Source organism: Cnephaeus nilssonii (genome assembly GCF_951640355.1).
Source record: "Cnephaeus nilssonii genome assembly, chromosome: 7".
Lineage (NCBI taxonomy): Eukaryota > Metazoa > Chordata > Mammalia > Chiroptera > Vespertilionidae > Cnephaeus > Cnephaeus nilssonii.
In genome coordinates, this window is record NC_137078.1 from 47,497,557 (window position 1) to 47,517,072 (window position 19,516).

General features: G+C 38.7%; 1 protein-coding gene across 3 annotated transcripts in view; it reads right to left on the minus strand.

The window, feature by feature from the left end:
- Positions 1–19,516, minus strand: part of MIGA1 (mitoguardin 1) — a gene marked incomplete at its 5' end in the record, with an annotated part of 87,674 nt that overhangs the window by 9,004 nt on the left and 59,154 nt on the right. For all 3 annotated transcript variants that reach the window (XM_079777373.1, XM_079777374.1, XM_079777372.1), the window contains 6 exons: positions 2,848–2,901; positions 4,479–4,613; positions 6,732–6,830; positions 7,944–8,030; positions 8,936–9,008; positions 9,272–9,390. In XM_079777373.1, the coding sequence (XP_079633499.1) occupies positions 2,848–2,901; positions 4,479–4,613; positions 6,732–6,830; positions 7,944–8,030; positions 8,936–9,008; positions 9,272–9,390 (567 nt within the window). The remainder of the gene's footprint in view (positions 1–2,847; positions 2,902–4,478; positions 4,614–6,731; positions 6,831–7,943; positions 8,031–8,935; positions 9,009–9,271; positions 9,391–19,516) is intronic.

A 19,516-nucleotide genomic window follows, 5' to 3' on the forward strand; every position in this document is an offset into this window, starting at 1 on the left:
TACAGTCTATAATCATCATTTAGGGAACTTGTTTAAAACAACAGGTCTCTAGAATCATTTTAAATAAGAATTACTCAAAGACAGGGTCTCCAGAATTATTTTTAAGAAGCCCTTTCTGAAGATGCTGTGAGAAGTGTGTTTTGAAAACACCGTCCTTGGCAATACCATCTCAAAGTTACAAGAATAAGACTGAGAAATATAGATATAATAAAAATAAAAGCTACAGGTAAGTATGCAAATAATATAATAACCAATACTTGCAAAATGTACTATGCCAAACACAGTTGTAAGCACTATACACTTTATCTTCAAAAACCCCATGCAGTAGATACTATACTCTTTTTGAGAGATGAGGAAACTAAGGCACAGAGAGGTTAAGCACCTTACGAGGTCATGGCTGATAAGTGGCATTTGAACCAGGCAGCCTAACTCCAGCGTCCATGCCCTTACCACAGGAGTGAATGGTGAGAACAGCATGCAGTAGGCGAGATGGGCTGAAGGGTGTACAACATGGAGGCAGGATAGAAACTTTGAGACTTTTTTTGTGGAGCCTCTCATTTGAATAAGACAGCTATTAGAATCAAATCATTATTTCTCAATTGGATTACATAAAGTGGAAACCAGTATATTAAACAATTTTTAAAAGACTTAAGACATCAGACTAAAAAAAAAAAAATCCCATTTACCATCACACCAAAAAAATTAAGATACCTAGGAATAAACTTAACTAAGGAGGTAAAATACCTATACACGGAAAACTACAGGACACTGAAAAAAGAGATAGAGGAAGACATAAACACATGGTACCATGTTCATGGATTGGTAGACTCAACATCATTAAAATGTCCATACTACCCAAAGCAATCTATAGATTCAATGCAATACCTATTAAAATACCAACAGCATATTTCACAGACCTAGAACAAACTCTCCAAAAATTCATCTGGAATAAAAAGAGACCCAGAATAGCTGCAGCAATCCTGAGAAAGAAGAACAAAGTAGGTGGGATCTCAGTACCAGATATCAAGCTGTATTACAAAGCCACTGTTCTCAAAACTGTCTGGTACTGGCACAAGAACAGACATATAGACCAATGGAATAGAATAGAGAACCCAGAAATCAACCCAAGCCACTATGCTCAATTAATATTTGACAAAGGAGGCAAGAACATACAATGGAGTCAAGACAGTCTCTTCAATTAATGGTATTGGGAAAATTGGACAGATTCATGCAAAAAAATGAAACTAGACCACCAACTTACACCATTCACAAAAATAAACTCAAAATGGATAAAGGACTTAAAAACACAAAACGGAAACCATAAAAATACCAGAGGAATCCACAGGCAGCAAAATCTCAGACGTATGCCAAAGCAGTGTCTTCACGGATACAGCTCCTAGGACAATGGAAACTAAAGAGAAAATAAACAAATGGGACTACATCAAAATAAAAAGCTTCTGCACAGCAAAAAAAACCCCATCAACAAAACAACAAGAAAGCCCACTGCATGGGAGAACATATTTGCCAATGTCATCACCAATAAGGGTTTAATCTCCAACATTTACAGGGAACTCATACAACTTAACAAAAGGAAGATAAACAACCCAATAAAAAAATGAGCGGAGATATATGTACTACTATATGTAATACTTTAAACAATAATTAAAAAAAAAAGGGCAACGGACCTAAATACTTTTCGAAAGAAGACAAAAGGAAGGCCAAGAGACATATGAAAACATGCTCAAAGTCACTAATCATCCGAGAGATGCAAATCAAAACGACAACGAGGTACCATCTCACACCTGTCAGAATTGCTATCATCAACAAATCAACAAAGGACAAGTGCTGGTGAGGATGCGAAGAAAAAGGAACCCTCGCGCACTGCTGGTGGGAATGCAGACTGGTGCAGCCACTGTGGAGAACAGTATGGAGTTTCCTCAAAAAACTAAAAATGGAACTCCCATTTGACCCAGTGATCCCACTCCTAGGAATATATCCCAAGAAACTAGAAATACCAATCAGAAAGGATATATGCACCCCTATTTCCATAGCAACACAATTTACCATAGCTAAGATTTGGAAACAGCCTAAGTGCCCATCAGCAGATGAGTGGATTAAAAAACTGTGATACATCTACACAATGGAAAACTACGCTGCGGTAAAAAAAGAAGGAATTCTTACCATTTGCAACAGCATGGATGGAACTGGAGAGCATTATGCTAAGTGAAATAAGCCAGTCAGAGAAAGATAAATATCACATGATCTCACTCATTTGTGGAATATAATGAACAACATAAGCTGATGAACAAAAACAGATCCAGGGACAGAGAAGCATCGATCAGACGGTCAAACCTCAGAGTGAAGGTAGGAGAGGGTGGGGGTAAAGGAGAGAGATCAACCAAAGGACTTGTATGCATGCATGTAAGCCTAACCAATGAACACAGACAACAGGGGGGGTGAGGGAATGAGTGGGGGTTGGAGGGGCAATGGGGCGATAAGGACACATATGTAATACCTTAATCAATAAAGAAAAAAAAAAGACTTAAAACATCATTAAGTGGAAAAAAACAAAAATCAAAACTCTATCAAAAGTTTCCAACCCTGAACCCTCTCCCACTTAGTAGAAACCCCATGCATGCCTCAATACTTGCTATACTGAACTCTACAGAAAGTTAAGTAAGAGAGAGAAAGAATTCAAAAAAGAAGAAGCCAACCATGTACCAATAAGTCTCTCATCTAGCTTTAAGGACAGTCCTTATGACCCGCCATTCCCACTTGAGAATGGACTCGGATGTTTTTGTGACAGGAGCCTTGAATTACTTAACAAAGAAGTCCAAGGTATTTTACCTTCATCTGTTGCCTTTTCTGTTTCAGCACCGACCAACAACTTGAAGCCACAGCCTAAATATATGCAGAGACGAAAAAATAAGTCTTAAATTCATAACTATATAAACTTTCCATTTAGAAAAGAGTGATTTTTATTAGAAATTCAAAGTTGATGGGTCTAAAATGTTCAAAACATTAACTACTAATAAGAACTAGTCCAAGTTCCTTCTATTGTCTGCAAATATTAATATACTAGTAAAGGTTTTGTCTTTATAAATTTAACAATTAAATACCAAGTTTCTAAAGAAAAAAGGCTGAACTCTGGTACCAATGACATTGGCAATTAGAATTCAACTCTCAGAGTTCTTAAGTTCTGTTCCTATGTGAAAAGAATACATATATATCTATAATACTCTATAATAATAAAAGCATAATATGCTAATTAGACCAGACGTCCTTCCGGACAACCTTCTGGACGAAGCCAGGGCTGCAAGGGAAGCCAGGGTCCCGGATGCCGGCAGCCAGAGGAAGGAAGGCCTACTCTTGCACGAATTTCATGCATCAGGTCTCTAGTATATATATATATATATATATATATATATATATATATATATATATATATACACATCTATGGAAATATATATATATATATGCACATATACAATAAATGTTTTGTGCATAACAATGAAAACAAAGTACTTTTTTTTCAAGAATAGCACTGCTGGAAATAACTGGGTAAAGCTAGCAGTTTTATCCAAATTAAAAACTAAAAAATACAACTATAATGGTAGGGATGAAACACCCACCTGGATTCTGAAGAAATCTGACCCTACTCTGGCATGACCCAACTTTAATCAAGGTCAGTTTACCAAAGTAGTTATGGAAATGAAGATAACATGTACCTCTTATGGTTAAAACATACTTTGACCAGAATTGATCCACAGGCCGATGCTCTATCCACTGTGCCAAACCAGCTAGGGCTGTTTTAAAATTTAATTATCAGGAATTTGCAAAATAATTATGACATAGCCCATTGGAACATTTTTTTAAAGGCTTCAAACTTCATCATGAATATCTATTCCACCTACTTCCAGGTACACACTTAAAGCCCAACCAAAAAAAAGTCAAATAGAGATTTGAGTATGAAAAACAACAGAAACTAAAAACATTCAAAATTTAGATTATAGTTTAAAAACCTGTTTTTTTGGGGGAGGGGCACATGCCTACTCCTCCCCCTAATTTTATAATATTTGGGAACATGAATCCCCATATTTTACTTAAAATATATATATATATTGTCTTTTGACTGCAACTGCTACATTTCAGTTTAGTCATGGCGCCATGCACAGTTACAGACAATTTTTTGTTAGGTCCAAAGTAGTCTGAAGCTTGAGGTATTTTGTTTTTATTTTTAGATCTAAAGAAATATTGACTATTTCAGGTCAAGGCAAGGACTGATAGAAAAGCCAAAAAGGAAATTTCATCTGAAGACATATACTCTACACATCTGATCCCAATATGAAAGGATGCATCACTGTCCACCCTAGTCATTCTATAGGTAATATACATGTAAATATTATTAATCTTTCCAGTTCTGACCGTTTTTCATTAAATTTGCATGGTTGAGAAAGAAAAACACACACACTACTTACAGTTTCTTTGAAGGATGAGTTTAGCCAGCGATTATTTACTACATTCTGTATGGATGTGGGTGGGTTTTCTAAATCTTCAAAGGAATCCATTAATATAAAATCCAGAACAACATCATAAAAATTTAGATTTTTCACCTGCATTAAATTATGAGTTAAAACAGAAATTATTATTATTACATAGATCTTAAATGAAATCTGAGCCAGGGCTTCAGACTTTATAACAGTTGAGTGCTTTTAGTTGAATCAGATTATATCTCTGACAAAAAGAGAGGAAGAGGAGAGACCAATATGAAAACAACTCAATCCCAGAAATTACACTTCACATGACAGGTGGTCCTTCCTAGATGCATCCCATCAAGTGAAATTAATCTTTCCTTTCACTCTATGCTAGGAGTTCTCTGTTCCTGCTTTCATTATGGTATCCACAAAGCTCATTCTGCTTTGTCACTGAGTTATTGGTGTATCTGTCTTGCCCACAACATCATGAACCTCTTGCTCTTTCATTCATTCATGCATAGTGTACCAGGTGCTCAGACTTCTAGAGTAAGCAAACCAGATGCTTAGTTTAGTGGGAAAAACAAACAGCAACAAATAATCCCATAGAAACACAGTTATAAACTGTGATAAGGACAGTAAAGGAAAAAGTACATAGTACTATGAGAGGCTATGGTGGAGCTTCTAACCTAGACTGGATGTCACAGTGGGCTTTCTCTAGGGAGGCATCCAGGACAGAAAACACCTTATCAAGGACGTTAAGGTAAGAAGGAACACAGTGATGTTGAGTCAAAGAAAATCACGGCCAGTGTGCTGTGGCTCGCTATGGCAGAGAGCACAGAGGCACACGGAGGAGGAGACAGCTCCTGCAGTTTATGGCCCGTGTTGATGATTTCGGATTCATCTTCACAGTACTTTAGGGGGGTAGTGGTGGAAGAGAGATGGATGATTAGATTGTGTTTTTTAAAGACCGTTTGGCAGCAATGTGGAGAGTGGAATGGAGGAGAGTAAGAGTGGATGCAGGGAGGGGAGGCGTAGGCAGGGAAGACTGAGGTAGCCCAGGAAAGCCTGTAGTTACTCAGACTACAGTGGGGCTGGCAGGAATAGAGAAAATTTGAAGAAACTGAAAGATATTTACAAGTTAAAACTGACAAAAAGCAAGAGAGGAATACGATAAAGTAGGTGAGGACCAGGTCTCTGAAGAAGGTGTGAAGGAGGAGTCCCAGGTCTCTGGCCTGCACAACTGAACGGATGCCAATTCTTTCACCAAGGGAGGGAACACCAGAGAAGGAAATATTATGCCTCTGAGTCTCTATACCTACTGTTTTCTCTGCCCAGAAAGCCTTTTACCTCTTGCAAACTCATTCTTTAAGCTCCCATTACAACAAAATGCTCCAGGCTCATCATGTACTTTCCCTATCCCAGTGCTGAGATCAGCCATTTTCCAAGAATTCCCTGCAGTTGCGAATGGAACTTAGAAGCCAAGATCTGTGTGCCCTTGAGGAGTCATTTCTTTTAAGGTGTAGCTGCTCCCAAACCCTCTTGGTGAACAGAGCTGGGAAGTATATATGTTTATATATATGCAAGCCTTTCTATTTATTTCTATATCTATCTATATCTATTATAAACTATGAATTCACGCTATTAGCTCCAAGTCTAGCCCTAGCTTTTTATACGTCCCTTCTCGTACAGTAAGTAGCCTGGCTCCAATTATTCTTAATATACACTGAGTGGCCAGATTATTATAATCTCTGAACGCATAATAATCTGGCCACTCAGTGTATATCCTACTTAATAAAAGGCTAATATGCAAATTGTCCCCTCAATCAGGAGTTCGACCAGCAGGCAGGCCGGCCAGATTATTATGCGTTCAGAGATCATAATAATCTGGCCACTCAGTGTATTGTTTGTTTGATCCTGTATATGTAGCCAAAACCCTGCCCATCTGAAACCCTCTCAGCACAGGCCACCCCACTGCCCTGCTAGGGCCTGCTCCTGACCTTCAGAAGGAAGGGAAGGAGGAAGGGAAGGAGGAAGGGAAGAGAAAGGCTTTCAAAAAAAACAATACTTTTCAACTGTTGCCCCAATGTATAAAGCCTGTTGCTGCTATTGTTTATGTCTCTGCCATTACTACTATCACACAATTGGTTTTACTATCATTTAACAAGGACAAGAAAAAAACACCAGTGGCCTCAAATTATGTAAATATTATGTGTAAATAACCAAGGGGAATAAATATTAAAAAAAAATTGAACTTACTCCTTTAGCAGCAAGTTCCATTTCAGTACTATCCCAGTGATCAGTCTGTTCTAAAAAATAGATCATTTCATCAAAAACATCTTCAAACTTCTTTGGATTCTGCAGAAGAAAACACACTTTAACCCTAAACTCAACCCATAACAAGGCTCAAGCCTGCAAAGTACATGAGTTACTCTTAAAGTCAATTTTTCCTAGATCTTCAATTCGATTAGGTTACTGAGTTAAAATACATTTTCAAGGAATACCATTAGGTTTAATATTTTGTTGCCCCAACATTTTGAAGAAGCCAAAACTAAGAACATTTGTAAAATGTCATAAGCAAAGTGCCTAATACTCAAACATGTACGCTTACTTAGGTCAGTCCTTAAGGTGAAAACTTGGTCACAGAAGACACCATCTAATGCTTTTGAGGCACTTCTACTCTATAGGAGGAACTCTAGTTCAAACCACCCGTCTGCCATGGGAAGGCCAAGAAAGCACCATAAATTAACAGCGGGAACTGCAAGTAGTTAATAGCATCTTTATTTTACACTTTGTAAAAAATTTGTGTTCCCAATTATCATTTATTTAATCATCATAAGAGTCCTCTGAAATAGGGTACCATAAATATAATTTTATCATTCAAATGATTGGATTGAGGTTCAAACAGATTGGGTCTGAAAGCCAGGTGTTCAAACGGTTCAAGGAAAGCCTGTTTTAGTTTGGTTTTCTTCATCATCTGGACACACCTTGCATTCAGAAAAGTGGTTCCTTATAGTTTTAATGAAGTTCTTTTCATTGTTTCTGACTCATCCAGTCCCATGAAGATGAGTGAGAGGAAGAGGCAGCTCAATTTGCATTTGCAAATTTCTGAGATCTATATTATTTCCTGGAAGCTTCTTACTGAACAGAATTAAGGGAGGTAAGAGAAGAGGTATTCAAAATAATAATAGTGGTGATTGTTAGCGGATCTAATGATGATGCTCACCATGACATTCATAGATCTTATGGCAAATTGGGAATAATTTATGAAAAACAACGGGATCAAAACAGAGTGGGCTTTATACATAGAAAATAATTCAGCCCAAGCAGAAATCTATGCTCTTTGGGTTATTTTATGTGAACCTTTGCAACTATCTACAAAAACTATTTTTTCTATTAAAAATTAAATGCATTTTAATCATCAGTCCAACAGAAACAACTATGAAAATACTTGCCAACAAAACAAGTTACCTTTCGTGCTTTCACAATTAACGCTGATAAAATTTTCCTTCCACTCTCAGCAAGGAATATCCTATTGGCTGTTTCTGAAAGAATAACCTGAAAAAATATCCATCCCCACACAAAGAAAAAAGAGACCTGTAATGAATTTGAATGGACACTTGACTGTATAGCACAGTGGTCGGCAAACTCAGTCAACAGAGCCAAATATCAACAGTACAACGATTGAAATTTCTTTTGAGAGCCAAAATTTTTAAACTTAAACTATATAGGTAGGTACATTGTTATTAACTTAATTAGGGTACTCCTAAGCTGGCCTTTGCTAAAAACTCAAGGGGCCAAAGAGCTGCATGTGGCTCATGAGCCGTGGTTTGCCGACCACTGGTATAGCACATCTAAGCACAAATAACCCTAATGTAGTTAATGCATTGCATGTGGCACTATTTCAGACCACAGAGAAAGCTCTAATTTACTAAAATAAGATGAGTTCTTGAAACCTATAATAAAAAAGATTAAAGGGAGATAAATCTGAATTTAAATTCTGTTCAATTTAATATTAGAAAGTCCAAAATAAATGACACATAGCCCCAAAACATAAGAAAATAAAGATAATTTCGTTGTTTAACAACCTTATTTCATTTTTAGGAAACCAATAATTTTACAAATGATTCAAATAAAAAATGATCTAGAACACATACTAATTGGTAATTTTAAAAAGTAGGATTTTTATTTTAAGCAGCCATTTGTACACATCTGCAACATCAAAATATCCTGTTTTGACAAAGTGGGGTGCACCTGGGAAGCTATGGGAGAGGACAATGACAAATGAAGCCAAATGAAGGGAAACAGGAGGCAGGAAACATAAACTTGGTGGACTTTATATTTGCCATCAGGAATAACAATAACAAGAGCAAAGAGCTGTCCTGTTTATATGCGGCTGGACTCTATACTATGAGGGTGGGGTGAGTGGCTGGGTAAAGTCACTTAATGTTTAAAAATAATACCTGAAAAGCCTGTCGTATACAGTGAAGTTTGGCAAGAAAATCACTGTCTCCTAGGCACTCCAGCATTTCAGTTCTATGTAAATAAACAGGGGAGACAACTGTTACACTGCATTCAAGATCAAGGCTACTACAAATTTGGATTCAAACAAGGCTTAACCTCAGGAACTTAACATGAAACACATGTCTTTTCAATACTGACAAAATATGTAAAAAAAATTTTTTGAGCCTAAAAATATACTTTTCCCTATTCTCATTAACATTTTAAATAAATATCATACAAACATAGCAATAGTACCTTAATATTTTTCATAAGCATAAGCAAAACTGAAGTGGTACCTCAGCACTCTTGAGTAAATTTTTCCTTCTTCAACTAAATGCATGGCTTCTTCATAAAAAGGGCAGTGGCAAAGAGACTCCAGACTGTAAGAATGCCGGACTTCTCTGTGTTCTGCAAGCTAAGCATTAGCTTAGGTTAGAACAGACTGCAATGATATAGGAAAAAAACTATGAACAATAGAAAATCAGATCTCACTAACATCAAAATATACTCAATTTGATAAAACCATAAAAACTATTCATAAGATTTCAAAGCTATCATTTAGAATGATAAATATAAAGAGCTTCCCAGACAAGAAAAAACTAGAGGAATTCATCAACACCAAATCAGTATTACAAGAAATGTTAAAGGGTCTTCTTTAAAAAGATTTAAAAGAGGTAAAAAAAATATTAATAAAATGATAATAAGTACATATCTATTAACAATTTCTTTAAATGCAAATAGATTAAATGCTCCAATCAAAAGACATACGGTGGCTGAATAGATAACAAAACAAGACCCTTACATATGATGTCTATAAGAAACTCACTTTAGATCGAAAGACACACAGACTGAAAGCAAAAGAATAGAAAAAGATATTTCAGAAAAATGGAAACAAACAAAAAAGCTGTGATAGCAATACTTATAACAGACAAAATAGACTTTAAAACAAAGAATGTAAAGAGACAAAGAAGGACCCAGCAATTTCACTTCTGGGTATTTACCTGAAGAAACCCAAAGCAGTAATTTGAAAAGACATATGCACCCATATATTCATTACAGCATTATTTACAATAGCCAAAATATGAAAGCAACCTAAGTGTTCATCAATAGATGAATGGATAAAGAAGTGGTGCATATATACAATGGAATAGGACTCTGCCATAAAAAATAATGAAATCTTGCCATCTGCAATAACATGGATGGATCTAGAGGGTATTGTGTTGATTGAAATAAGTCAGACAAAGAAAGACAAATGCCAGACAATTTCACTTACATGTGGAATCTATAAAACAAAACAAAACACAACACAACAAGCAGAGCAGAAACAGAATCACAGATACAGAGAACATTTTGACAGTTGTCAGATGGGAATGGGGATTGGGCAAATGGGAGAAAAAGGTGAAGGGATTTAAAAGTACAAAATGGTAGTTACAAAATAGTCATGGGGATGTAAAGTACAGCATAAGGAATCCTATATAATAAAAGGCTAATATGCAAATAGACCAAACAGCAGAACGGCGGAACAACCAAACAATTGGTCGCTATGACATGTGCTGACCACCAGGGGCACGCACAGAACATGGTGGATGTTGGCAGCAGGCAGCAGAGCGTGGAACATGATGGGTATTGGCCACAGTGGGATGGTGGAGCAGGTGAGCGGGAACGCCAGACCAAGACAGGGCGCCGGTCACTGTCATCGGGGCGAGCCTCTGGTGGTTACTGAAAATTCTTTGCTCCCATGCGCTGCGGTCCTGCCTGGTGCTCGCACCTGCTGCCGGTGCCAGTCTCGCTCGCAACGCTGCAGGCGCCAGAGCTGCCACTTACACCCGCTGCCAGCGCCTGGCGCCGGTCCTGATTGCTCGGCGCAATCAGCGGGTGTGAGCAGCAGCTGCTGGCCCCGATCACCCCTCAGGGCTTCTCCACCTCCCCCGGCGTGCTGTGGTCCCGCCTGGCACTCACACCTGCTGCTAGCACTGGCCCCGCTCCACCCGCTGCTGGCACTGGAGCCACCGCTTGCACCTGCTGCTGGTGCCTGACCCTGATTGCCCCTGAGGGCATCTCCACCTCCCCCTGCTCCTGAGGGGCGATCAGAGAAGTAGCCGCTGTTCACACCCACTGACGGCGCCGATCCTACTCGCAACCGCTGCTGACGCTGGCCCCAATCGCTCCACACCATCAGCAGGTGTGAGTGGGGCTGGCACCATCAGCACGTGGAAGTGGTGGCGTTGGGAGCAGGGTTGCTGGCAGATGAGGGACCAGGGGCTGCAGCGGGAGGGGCTGGGCGTGGGCGCGGAGAATGGGCCAACACCCGCCCCTTGCAGGCCACAGTTCCTTTCAAGGTGCACGAATTCATGCACTGGGCCCCTAATATAGTCAATAATATTGTAATAACTATGTATGGTGTTAGATGGGTACTAGATTTATTGGGGCATCATTTCATAACTTATATAAATGTCTAATCATGATGTTGTACATCTAAGACTAATATAATACTGCACATCACCTGTAAATTAATTTTAATAAAAAAAAGAACATCGCCCTGACCGGTTTGGCTCAGTGGATAGAGCGTCAGCTTGCGTACTCAAGGGTCCCAGGTTCGATTCTGGTCAAGGGCATGTACCTTGGTTGTGGGCACATCCCCAGTAGGGGGTGTGCAGGAGGCAGCTGATGGATGTTTCTCTCTCATTGATGTTTCTAACTCTCTATCCCTCTCCCTTCCTCTCTCTGTAAAAAATCAATAATAATAATAAAAAAAGAACATCAAGGTCAACCAGAGATGAGAGGTTAGGAAATTCTAAGCTTTTTCCTGCACACATGCATAGCCCTGCCATGTTTATGGCTGTCTAGATTCCCAGAAATATGCTGGGGCTTTTAAAAAACCCCTATAAACATCTCATTGCCCAATGTTTTCTTTTAAGTTTTTTGGTCAGCCTCTTGCTAGCCCTAGCTGGTATCACCAACTCAGTCAGCTGCAATGTTAAACAATTATCACTAATTGTTTTCAACAAAGGCCCAAGGGACAGAACTCTTTGTACAGAGCAAGCTCTAAGTTAGGTCAAATGAAAGACAAGTCTTGAGAATGGAGCTTTGCAAGTCAAATAGTGACAATTCTCCAGGGATGGGGCTTTTGAGAAGCATCAAAGCCACTAAGTTTCTTCCAGTGGCTGCTGAGCCTCTGCTTTCAAAGTTACCATAGTTGTGAGACTGTTGGGTTTTTTAAAAAATATTTTTATTGATTTCAGAGAGGAAGGGAGAGGGAGAGAGAGACAGAAACATCAATGATGAGAGAGAATCATTGATCGGCTGCCTCCTGCACGCCCCCTACTGGGGATCGAGCCTACAACCCAGGCACATGCCCTTGGCTGGAATTGAACCTGGGACCCTTCAGTCTGCAGGCCAACGCTCTATCCACTGAGCCAAACCAGCCAGGGCAGAGACTGTTGGTTTTTAAAACTACTGTGAAGAAGGAGATGGGAATAAAGTAAGTTAAGTATCCACAAAGTTCACTATTCTTGAGATTCAGCCATTTTTCTTGAACAATGCTCCTTGAATCTTTTCAAGTATTTCATTAATTTTCAGAGTTCTAAAAATTATTATTTTGAAAAGTTTTGCTAATGTTTTTATGATTTTGTGGAGATGTTTAGGTTTTTACTCTACTATTCTAGAAGTATTTCTCTATGCTATAATTCATATTCACTCATTGCTGTGCTAAACGCCTTACCCTGATTATCATCTCATTTACACTTTCCAATAACTCATAAAGTAGATACTTTTATTATCAACATTTTACAGATAAAGAAACAGTGATTTAGATTAGCAGGCACATGCCCCAAGTCCCACAACTAAATAGTAGAAGTTAAATTAAGCCTAGGCATTTATACCAGAGCTTATACTCTTTTTTAAAAAGATTTTGTATTGGCCGAAACCGGTTTGGCTCAGTGGATAGAGCGTCGGCCTGCGGACTGAGAGGTTCCGGGTTCGATTCCAGTCAAGGGCATGTACCTTGGTTGCGGGCACATCCCCAGGGGGGGGTGGGGGGGTGCAAGAGGCAGCTGATCGATGTTTCTCTCTCATCGATGTTTCTAACTCTCTCTTCCTCTCTGTAAAAAATCAATAAAAAAATATATTTTTTAAAAAAAGATTTTGTATTGATTTTTAGAGCGAGAGGGAGAGAAAGCGAGAGAGGAACATTAATGTAAGAGTGAAACATCGACTGGCTGCCTCTGCACCCCCCTACTGGGAATCAAGCCCTAACCAGGAATCAATCCTGCAACCTCGGTGCACGGAATGATGCCCAACCAAGTGAGCTACACCAGCCAAGGCTATACTCTTAAATATCAAACTGTACTCTCCTATCAGCTCTATCCAGAAAGCCAAGGAAGAAAAAGTTTAAGCATCAGCAATATTTAAGATATTATAAATATGACTATTAGACCAGAAGCAAAAGGGAAAAAAAGGTAAATGGAGATAATAATATCTGACATCATATATTTTCTGCTTTTAAGTAGTATTTCCCCTCGTAGTTTAAGGAAAATATATTATGCTACTGGAAAGTGTTTGAGGTTAAAAAAAACCCCACACATAACGGGTTAAAAAAATAACTTATAATGAAATTCTTTAGATATTAAATAGTTTAAAGTTTTGAACCACTGTCAAAACAAACAGGATCTATGTACACCTACCAGTAGGAAAAACTTCTGAGGAAACTGGAGCTCCAATTAAACTCTCCACATAAAATAATTCATACTAATAAGAAGTGAACAAATCCAACAAGATTCCAGAGTCAAGTCTTGATTTATTGGTCTACCTTGCTTATTTGTTGGCTTGGCTGAGGTGATCATTTAACTAGGTCTCTTAAAATAGGCTTGCAGCTGTGAAAATACATCATATTGAAGATTTGACACTGGCTAATATTATCATCAACTCTTCCTAAGAGACAATAACATTTATTTAATAATGAATCTTGAGTTTTTTATGGCAAAAAGCAAATCTAAAAGCAAATAAAATGGCTTAAATTCTCATTTTAGAATATAGTTTCTAGGAAGGATTTTTTGACAAAATTTCCAAAAACTTTTTAAAAGGCTTCCGAAAAAGATTAACATTTTCTAGAGCTGAGATGTATCTTCTGAAGCAGGGTCAGTAACACGGTTTAAGTGGGCAATTTACCATGAAAAGGGGTTCTTTTTTTTCTAACTGAAACTTTTGAAATGTCCTTTATTTCCAAGTCATTCTTCCCTCAAAAGCGTACATTTCAATAATTTATTTAAAATTTTTAAAACAGAAAAGTAATACTATATTGGTTTCCATCAAAGCACCATCCTACTTTATTAGTTATCTCCCATAGTTCACAAGTACCATAAAATGTCCATGTAAGGAATCAAACAAGTCAATAACAACAGCAATAAAAACAGATAAAACCCAAAGATGTACCAATGAGTACAAACAATGTTTTGGAATTAGCTGAAGATTTCAAACATCCTGAATTACTTCTCCCTTGCTCTCCGTGAGGTGCAAGAGGGGCTGACCCTCATCTTCCTTGGCAAGCAATGATTGTGCTGAATGTAAGGTAATATGTTTTAAAGCCTTTATATTTTTAAAAGCCTCTGAACAAACATGAAAGAAATGTCGAAAGTCTCAAAACTAGTATGGGTCATGAAATAGGCTAAGTTCCACTTTAATATGGACTATTTTTTACATGTTTACGTGTTCCTTTAAGATCAACCACCTAAAATTACAAATAGAACTTACTAGTACTGTTAAAGAAAGCAGGCTAACTATATACCATATCTCACTAATAGAAAAGAAATAGAAAAGAAAATAACAATAACTCCAAAGTGGCCCTCAATGACTTTCTCTTCCCGGTAACATCTCATTCCATGCTGAACAGGACTAACGTGTAACCGATAGGATATTGTAGCAATGATAGAGTGTGATTTCTGAGGTGAGATCTTAATAGTCACTGCTCCCATCTCACTCTCTTTTGGATCACTTCCTCTGGGGGAAGCGAGGTGCCATGTTGTGAAAACACTCAAGCAGGCCTACAGAAAAGTCCACGTGGTGAGCAAGTTAGGTTTTCTGCCTTAGGTAGCACCAACATGCCATTGTAAAGTGAGCTATCTTGAGAACAGATTCTCCAGCTTCAGTTAAGCCTTCAGATGACTGTACCCCAGCCAACATACTTGACTACAGCTTCACAAAAAACCTCAAGCCAGATATGCCACTTCCAAATTTTTGACCCTCAGAAATGGTGAGATAATAAAAGTTTATTGTTGTCATCGCTGTTGTTTTTAAATGAGAAAAGAACTTTATTTTGTTTGGGGAAATGGGTAGGTGTCTGGTCTCAGAACTTCTGGAACTGCTTCTTAGTGCTGGCGGCCTTGGTGACCTGGAGCACAGCCAAGCAAACAGTTTTTCTCAGGGGCCAGCACTCACCAACCATGATGATATCACCTATCTGGACGTCCCTGATACAGGGGGACAGGCGCATGGATATGTTTTTATGGCACTTCTGAAAGTGGTTGTACTTAGGGATGTAGTGGAGGCAGTCTCCGCAGATGACAGTGATCTTCTGCAACTTCATCTTGATCAACACACCAAGCAGGACCCACCCTTGAATGGAGACATTACCAGTAAAGGGGCATTTCTTATCAGTGTAAGTGCCCTCAATGGCCTCCTTGGGCATCTTGAAGATCTGACCAATGTTCTTATAGTACTGTGGGAGCTTCTTCTTGATAGTTTCTTCAAGCAAGACCCTCTTCTTACTTTGAAAGATGGTGGGCTACCCAGCCAGTGTGGCTCAACCTATGAACCAGGAGGTCACAGTTCAATTCCTGGTCAAGGCACATGCCTGAGTTGTGGGATCCATCCCCAGTAGGGGGCATGCAGGAGGCAGCCAATCAATTATTTCTTCCCTTTCCCTTCCTCTCTGAAATCAATCAAAATATATTAAAAAAAAAGAAAAATAAAGAGGGTGGGCTGCTCTGGATAGGCATGTTCAGTCTAAGAGTCCTCCTTATCTTATATATACGACTTCAGAATTAAATACCTAAACAACAAGCTCCCTGGATTAGCCCTTAGGACTCAGTTCGCACGGGACTAACTGTAAGGCCCAAGATCCAGAAAACCATCCACAAACCTTAAATTTTAAGAAGGTAACTTCTAAAACACTTGAGCCTCCACTAACCCCAAGTGTGGAGGCCTCGGGATTTAATCTAATCCTGATTAAGACAAAGACATGTACCTCTGCCTGACAATCTCCAAATTAGGGCGCGGGGTCTCACTCTCAAGGATGCACCCATGAGGCCAAGGGCAGGCCCCTCAGCCTCAGCACCAGTCCCAAGCCCGCACCTGAATTTTATTATTGTTTTAAGACACTACATTTTGGGTAATTTATTAAACAGCAACAAATAACTAATAGTGGAAATCATACTAAGAGCAACAAAAAGACACACTAATTTCCCCAAACTGGAAAGCAAATGCAAGTGTGTGGACAGATGACATAGATGAAGAAGCCACAATCTAGAATAAGTTCAGGAGGAAAGACATTTGTTGAGGGTAGACATTTGCTAAGCAGCAGCCTTAAACAGCAGCAGGCCTGGAGTTGGCAGATGTGAGAGCAGGATTGAAGAAGAGGGACTAAAAATGGGAGATTAAACAAAAGTCTGTGTCCAAAGACCTATAGTAGTCCCACATCTCATTCTACTCCCTGCCCCTTCCCCTCCATCCCTGAATAGGAAGACAACTTGTTTTTTTTAAAAAAAATTTCAACCAAAAATTACTAAAACCGCCTGAAGAGAGTAAATTGGCTAGCGTGAGTGATGGCCCTGCCCACAATAAGGCCCTCTGCATTCTATTTCCAGGTGTGCCCTGCCTGCTAGGCTATTTCCAGAACATTAATCCTAAAGAAAAGCCTGCCAATCAACACACCTTAAAGAAGTAAATGAGCCCCATTTGCTCTCCTGTTCACCTTTCTGTGGGAAAAACAAACAGAAAACACTGCAAACCCACAAAATCTACCTAAGAAAATCAATCCAGTCACCAATTACACTTTCAAATTTGAGAGAGAGAAAAAAAAAACTGTCAACACAAGAATGAAAGCCCAAGATAAATAGACAAAATTGACTCCAGAGGAAGTAAGATAATTCAAGAAATAGAAATTTGCAATGGCAGATATAACCCTCTCTTTTCAGATTATGATTATTCTAAATGTTTATCCTTGTCCCGTTGTATATTATTGTTAGTGTATCATTTTGGATTGGTATAAAGTGCTAGCAAGTCAGAGGGGGGTAGCAAAAGCTTTCATTAGTAGACATATTTGAATTATCCTATACTAGAGGCCCAGTGCATGAAATTCATGCACAGGGGAGTAAGGAGGGTCCCTCAACCCAGCCTGCATCCTCTCGCAGTCCAGGACCCCTCAGGGGATGTCCGACTGCCGGCTTAGGCCCAATCTGCCTGGGGATCGGGCCTAAGCCGGCAGTCGGACATCCCTCTTGCAGTCCAGGGCTCTCGCAATCCGGGACCACTTGCTCCTTACCACTCACCTGCAGCAGAGGTGGGAGAGGCTCCTGCCACCACCGCTGTGCTCGCCAGCCATAAGCCCGGCTTCTGGCTGAGCGGCGCTCACCCTGTGGGAGCACAATGACCACCAGGGGGCAGTTCCTGCAATGAGCATCTGCCCCCTGGTGGTCAGTGCGCATCATAGTGACCAGTCGTTCTGCCTTTCGGTCGATTTGCATATTAAGGTTTTATTATATAGGATGGCAATTGAATCCACTGATCCCCACGGCGGAATGGACCTAAGCCGGCAGGCAGACATCCCCCAAGGGGTCCCGGACTGCAAGAGGGCACAGGCCAGGCTGAGGGACCCCCCCAGTGCACAAAATTTCATGCACCGGGCCTCTAGTAAGAAATAAAATTTTCTCTTAAAGAGCAACTTTCAAAAAAAGAGCCTCCTACAATTTATGTATGTGTTAACACATATATACCTTAAGGAGGGGTAATTCTAAGAAAAATGAAATCTAAGGCTAAAAATTGCTCTCTCTGTAATATTAGTTTCTACCTATTAAATGACAATCTCTTTAACAGATGGTAGAGTTAGGAGAGTACTTAATGCAGTGGTACCCTAACATTGAAAAGACTTTTCAGAATATGAAAACATGCTAAGTAAAACAATGTCAAATACAAAAGATCACATATTGTATAATTCTATTTATATGAACTGTCCAGAATAGGCAAATTCATGGAGACAGAAGGTGGATTAGTAGTTGCCAAGAGCTTGGGGGGAAGGGAAGTGTTAGATGAGAAAAGGGAATAATTACTAATAGAGTTTCTTTTTAGAGTGATGAAAATATTATAGAATTAGAAAGTGGTACTAGTTGTACAACTTTGTGAATATACTAAAAACCACTGAATTATATACTTTAAAAGAGTAAGTTTTATAGTATTAGAATTATATCTCAATAAAACTATTATTTTAAAAATAGACTTTTCAGAGAAAAACGGCTGTAGTTCCAAAGCAATGTTTGGCAAAGCTTATATAGGAAAATCCTGTTAATCACTTTCACAAATGACTGACCAGGCTTTGAGAAAAGCCTATGCCAGGACTTGTTTTAATCTAAAGAGGCAAGAACTCTTTCTGGTAATTCCGAATAAAGCTTCCAAATGATTACAAACTTTAACTTCCCAAGCAGTTCTGATATTATTTTCTTACTAACTTTCTTCATTAAAGTAGTTTTCCTTAATTTAAGGGCTTGGCATATAGTAAATGCAATTAAAAATAATTTAACAAACATTTCTTAGTAAAGAATTTATCTTGGATCACATTCTGAGATCATATATTTATACCCTTGAAGCATTCCTAGGATGTTTCTCAGACATCGAGTCCTTCTTGTGGTACTCATGCATTTTGTTTTCCATAAGGATTAAAAAAAAAATTACAACAAATTCAAAGTACAATGAACACTTGTCAAATATTTTTAAGTTGTACATTATAAAGAAACTTTAGAGCAATTAGGTATATTGTTCTTCCTAGGCGGGGGGGAAATGCAATTATTCTCCCTATGAACCATCAAGGAGTTAAGCATTTACAGAACATAAAAATAAAAAACATTTGACAAAATACATCCTTTTATGATAAAAACTCTTAACATTTTAGGCATCGAAGGAATGTACCTCAATACAATAAAAGCCATATATGACTAGCCCACAGCTAACATACTTAGTGGTGAAAGATTGAAAGCTTTTCTTCTAACAACAGGAACAAGACAAGGGTGCTCACTTTCACCACTCCTATTCAGCATAGTAATGGGAGTCTTAGCCAGAGGTGTTAGGTAAGAAAAACAAAAAGTCATTCAAATGAAAAAGAAGTAAAACTCTCAGCACATGATATGATCTTATACAAAGAAAATCCTAAAGATTCCACCAAAAAATCATTAAAACTAATAAATAAATCCAGTAAAGTTGCAGGATACAAAATCAATATACAAAAATCAGTTGAATTTCTACACACTAACAATAATCAGAAAGAGAAATTAAGAAAA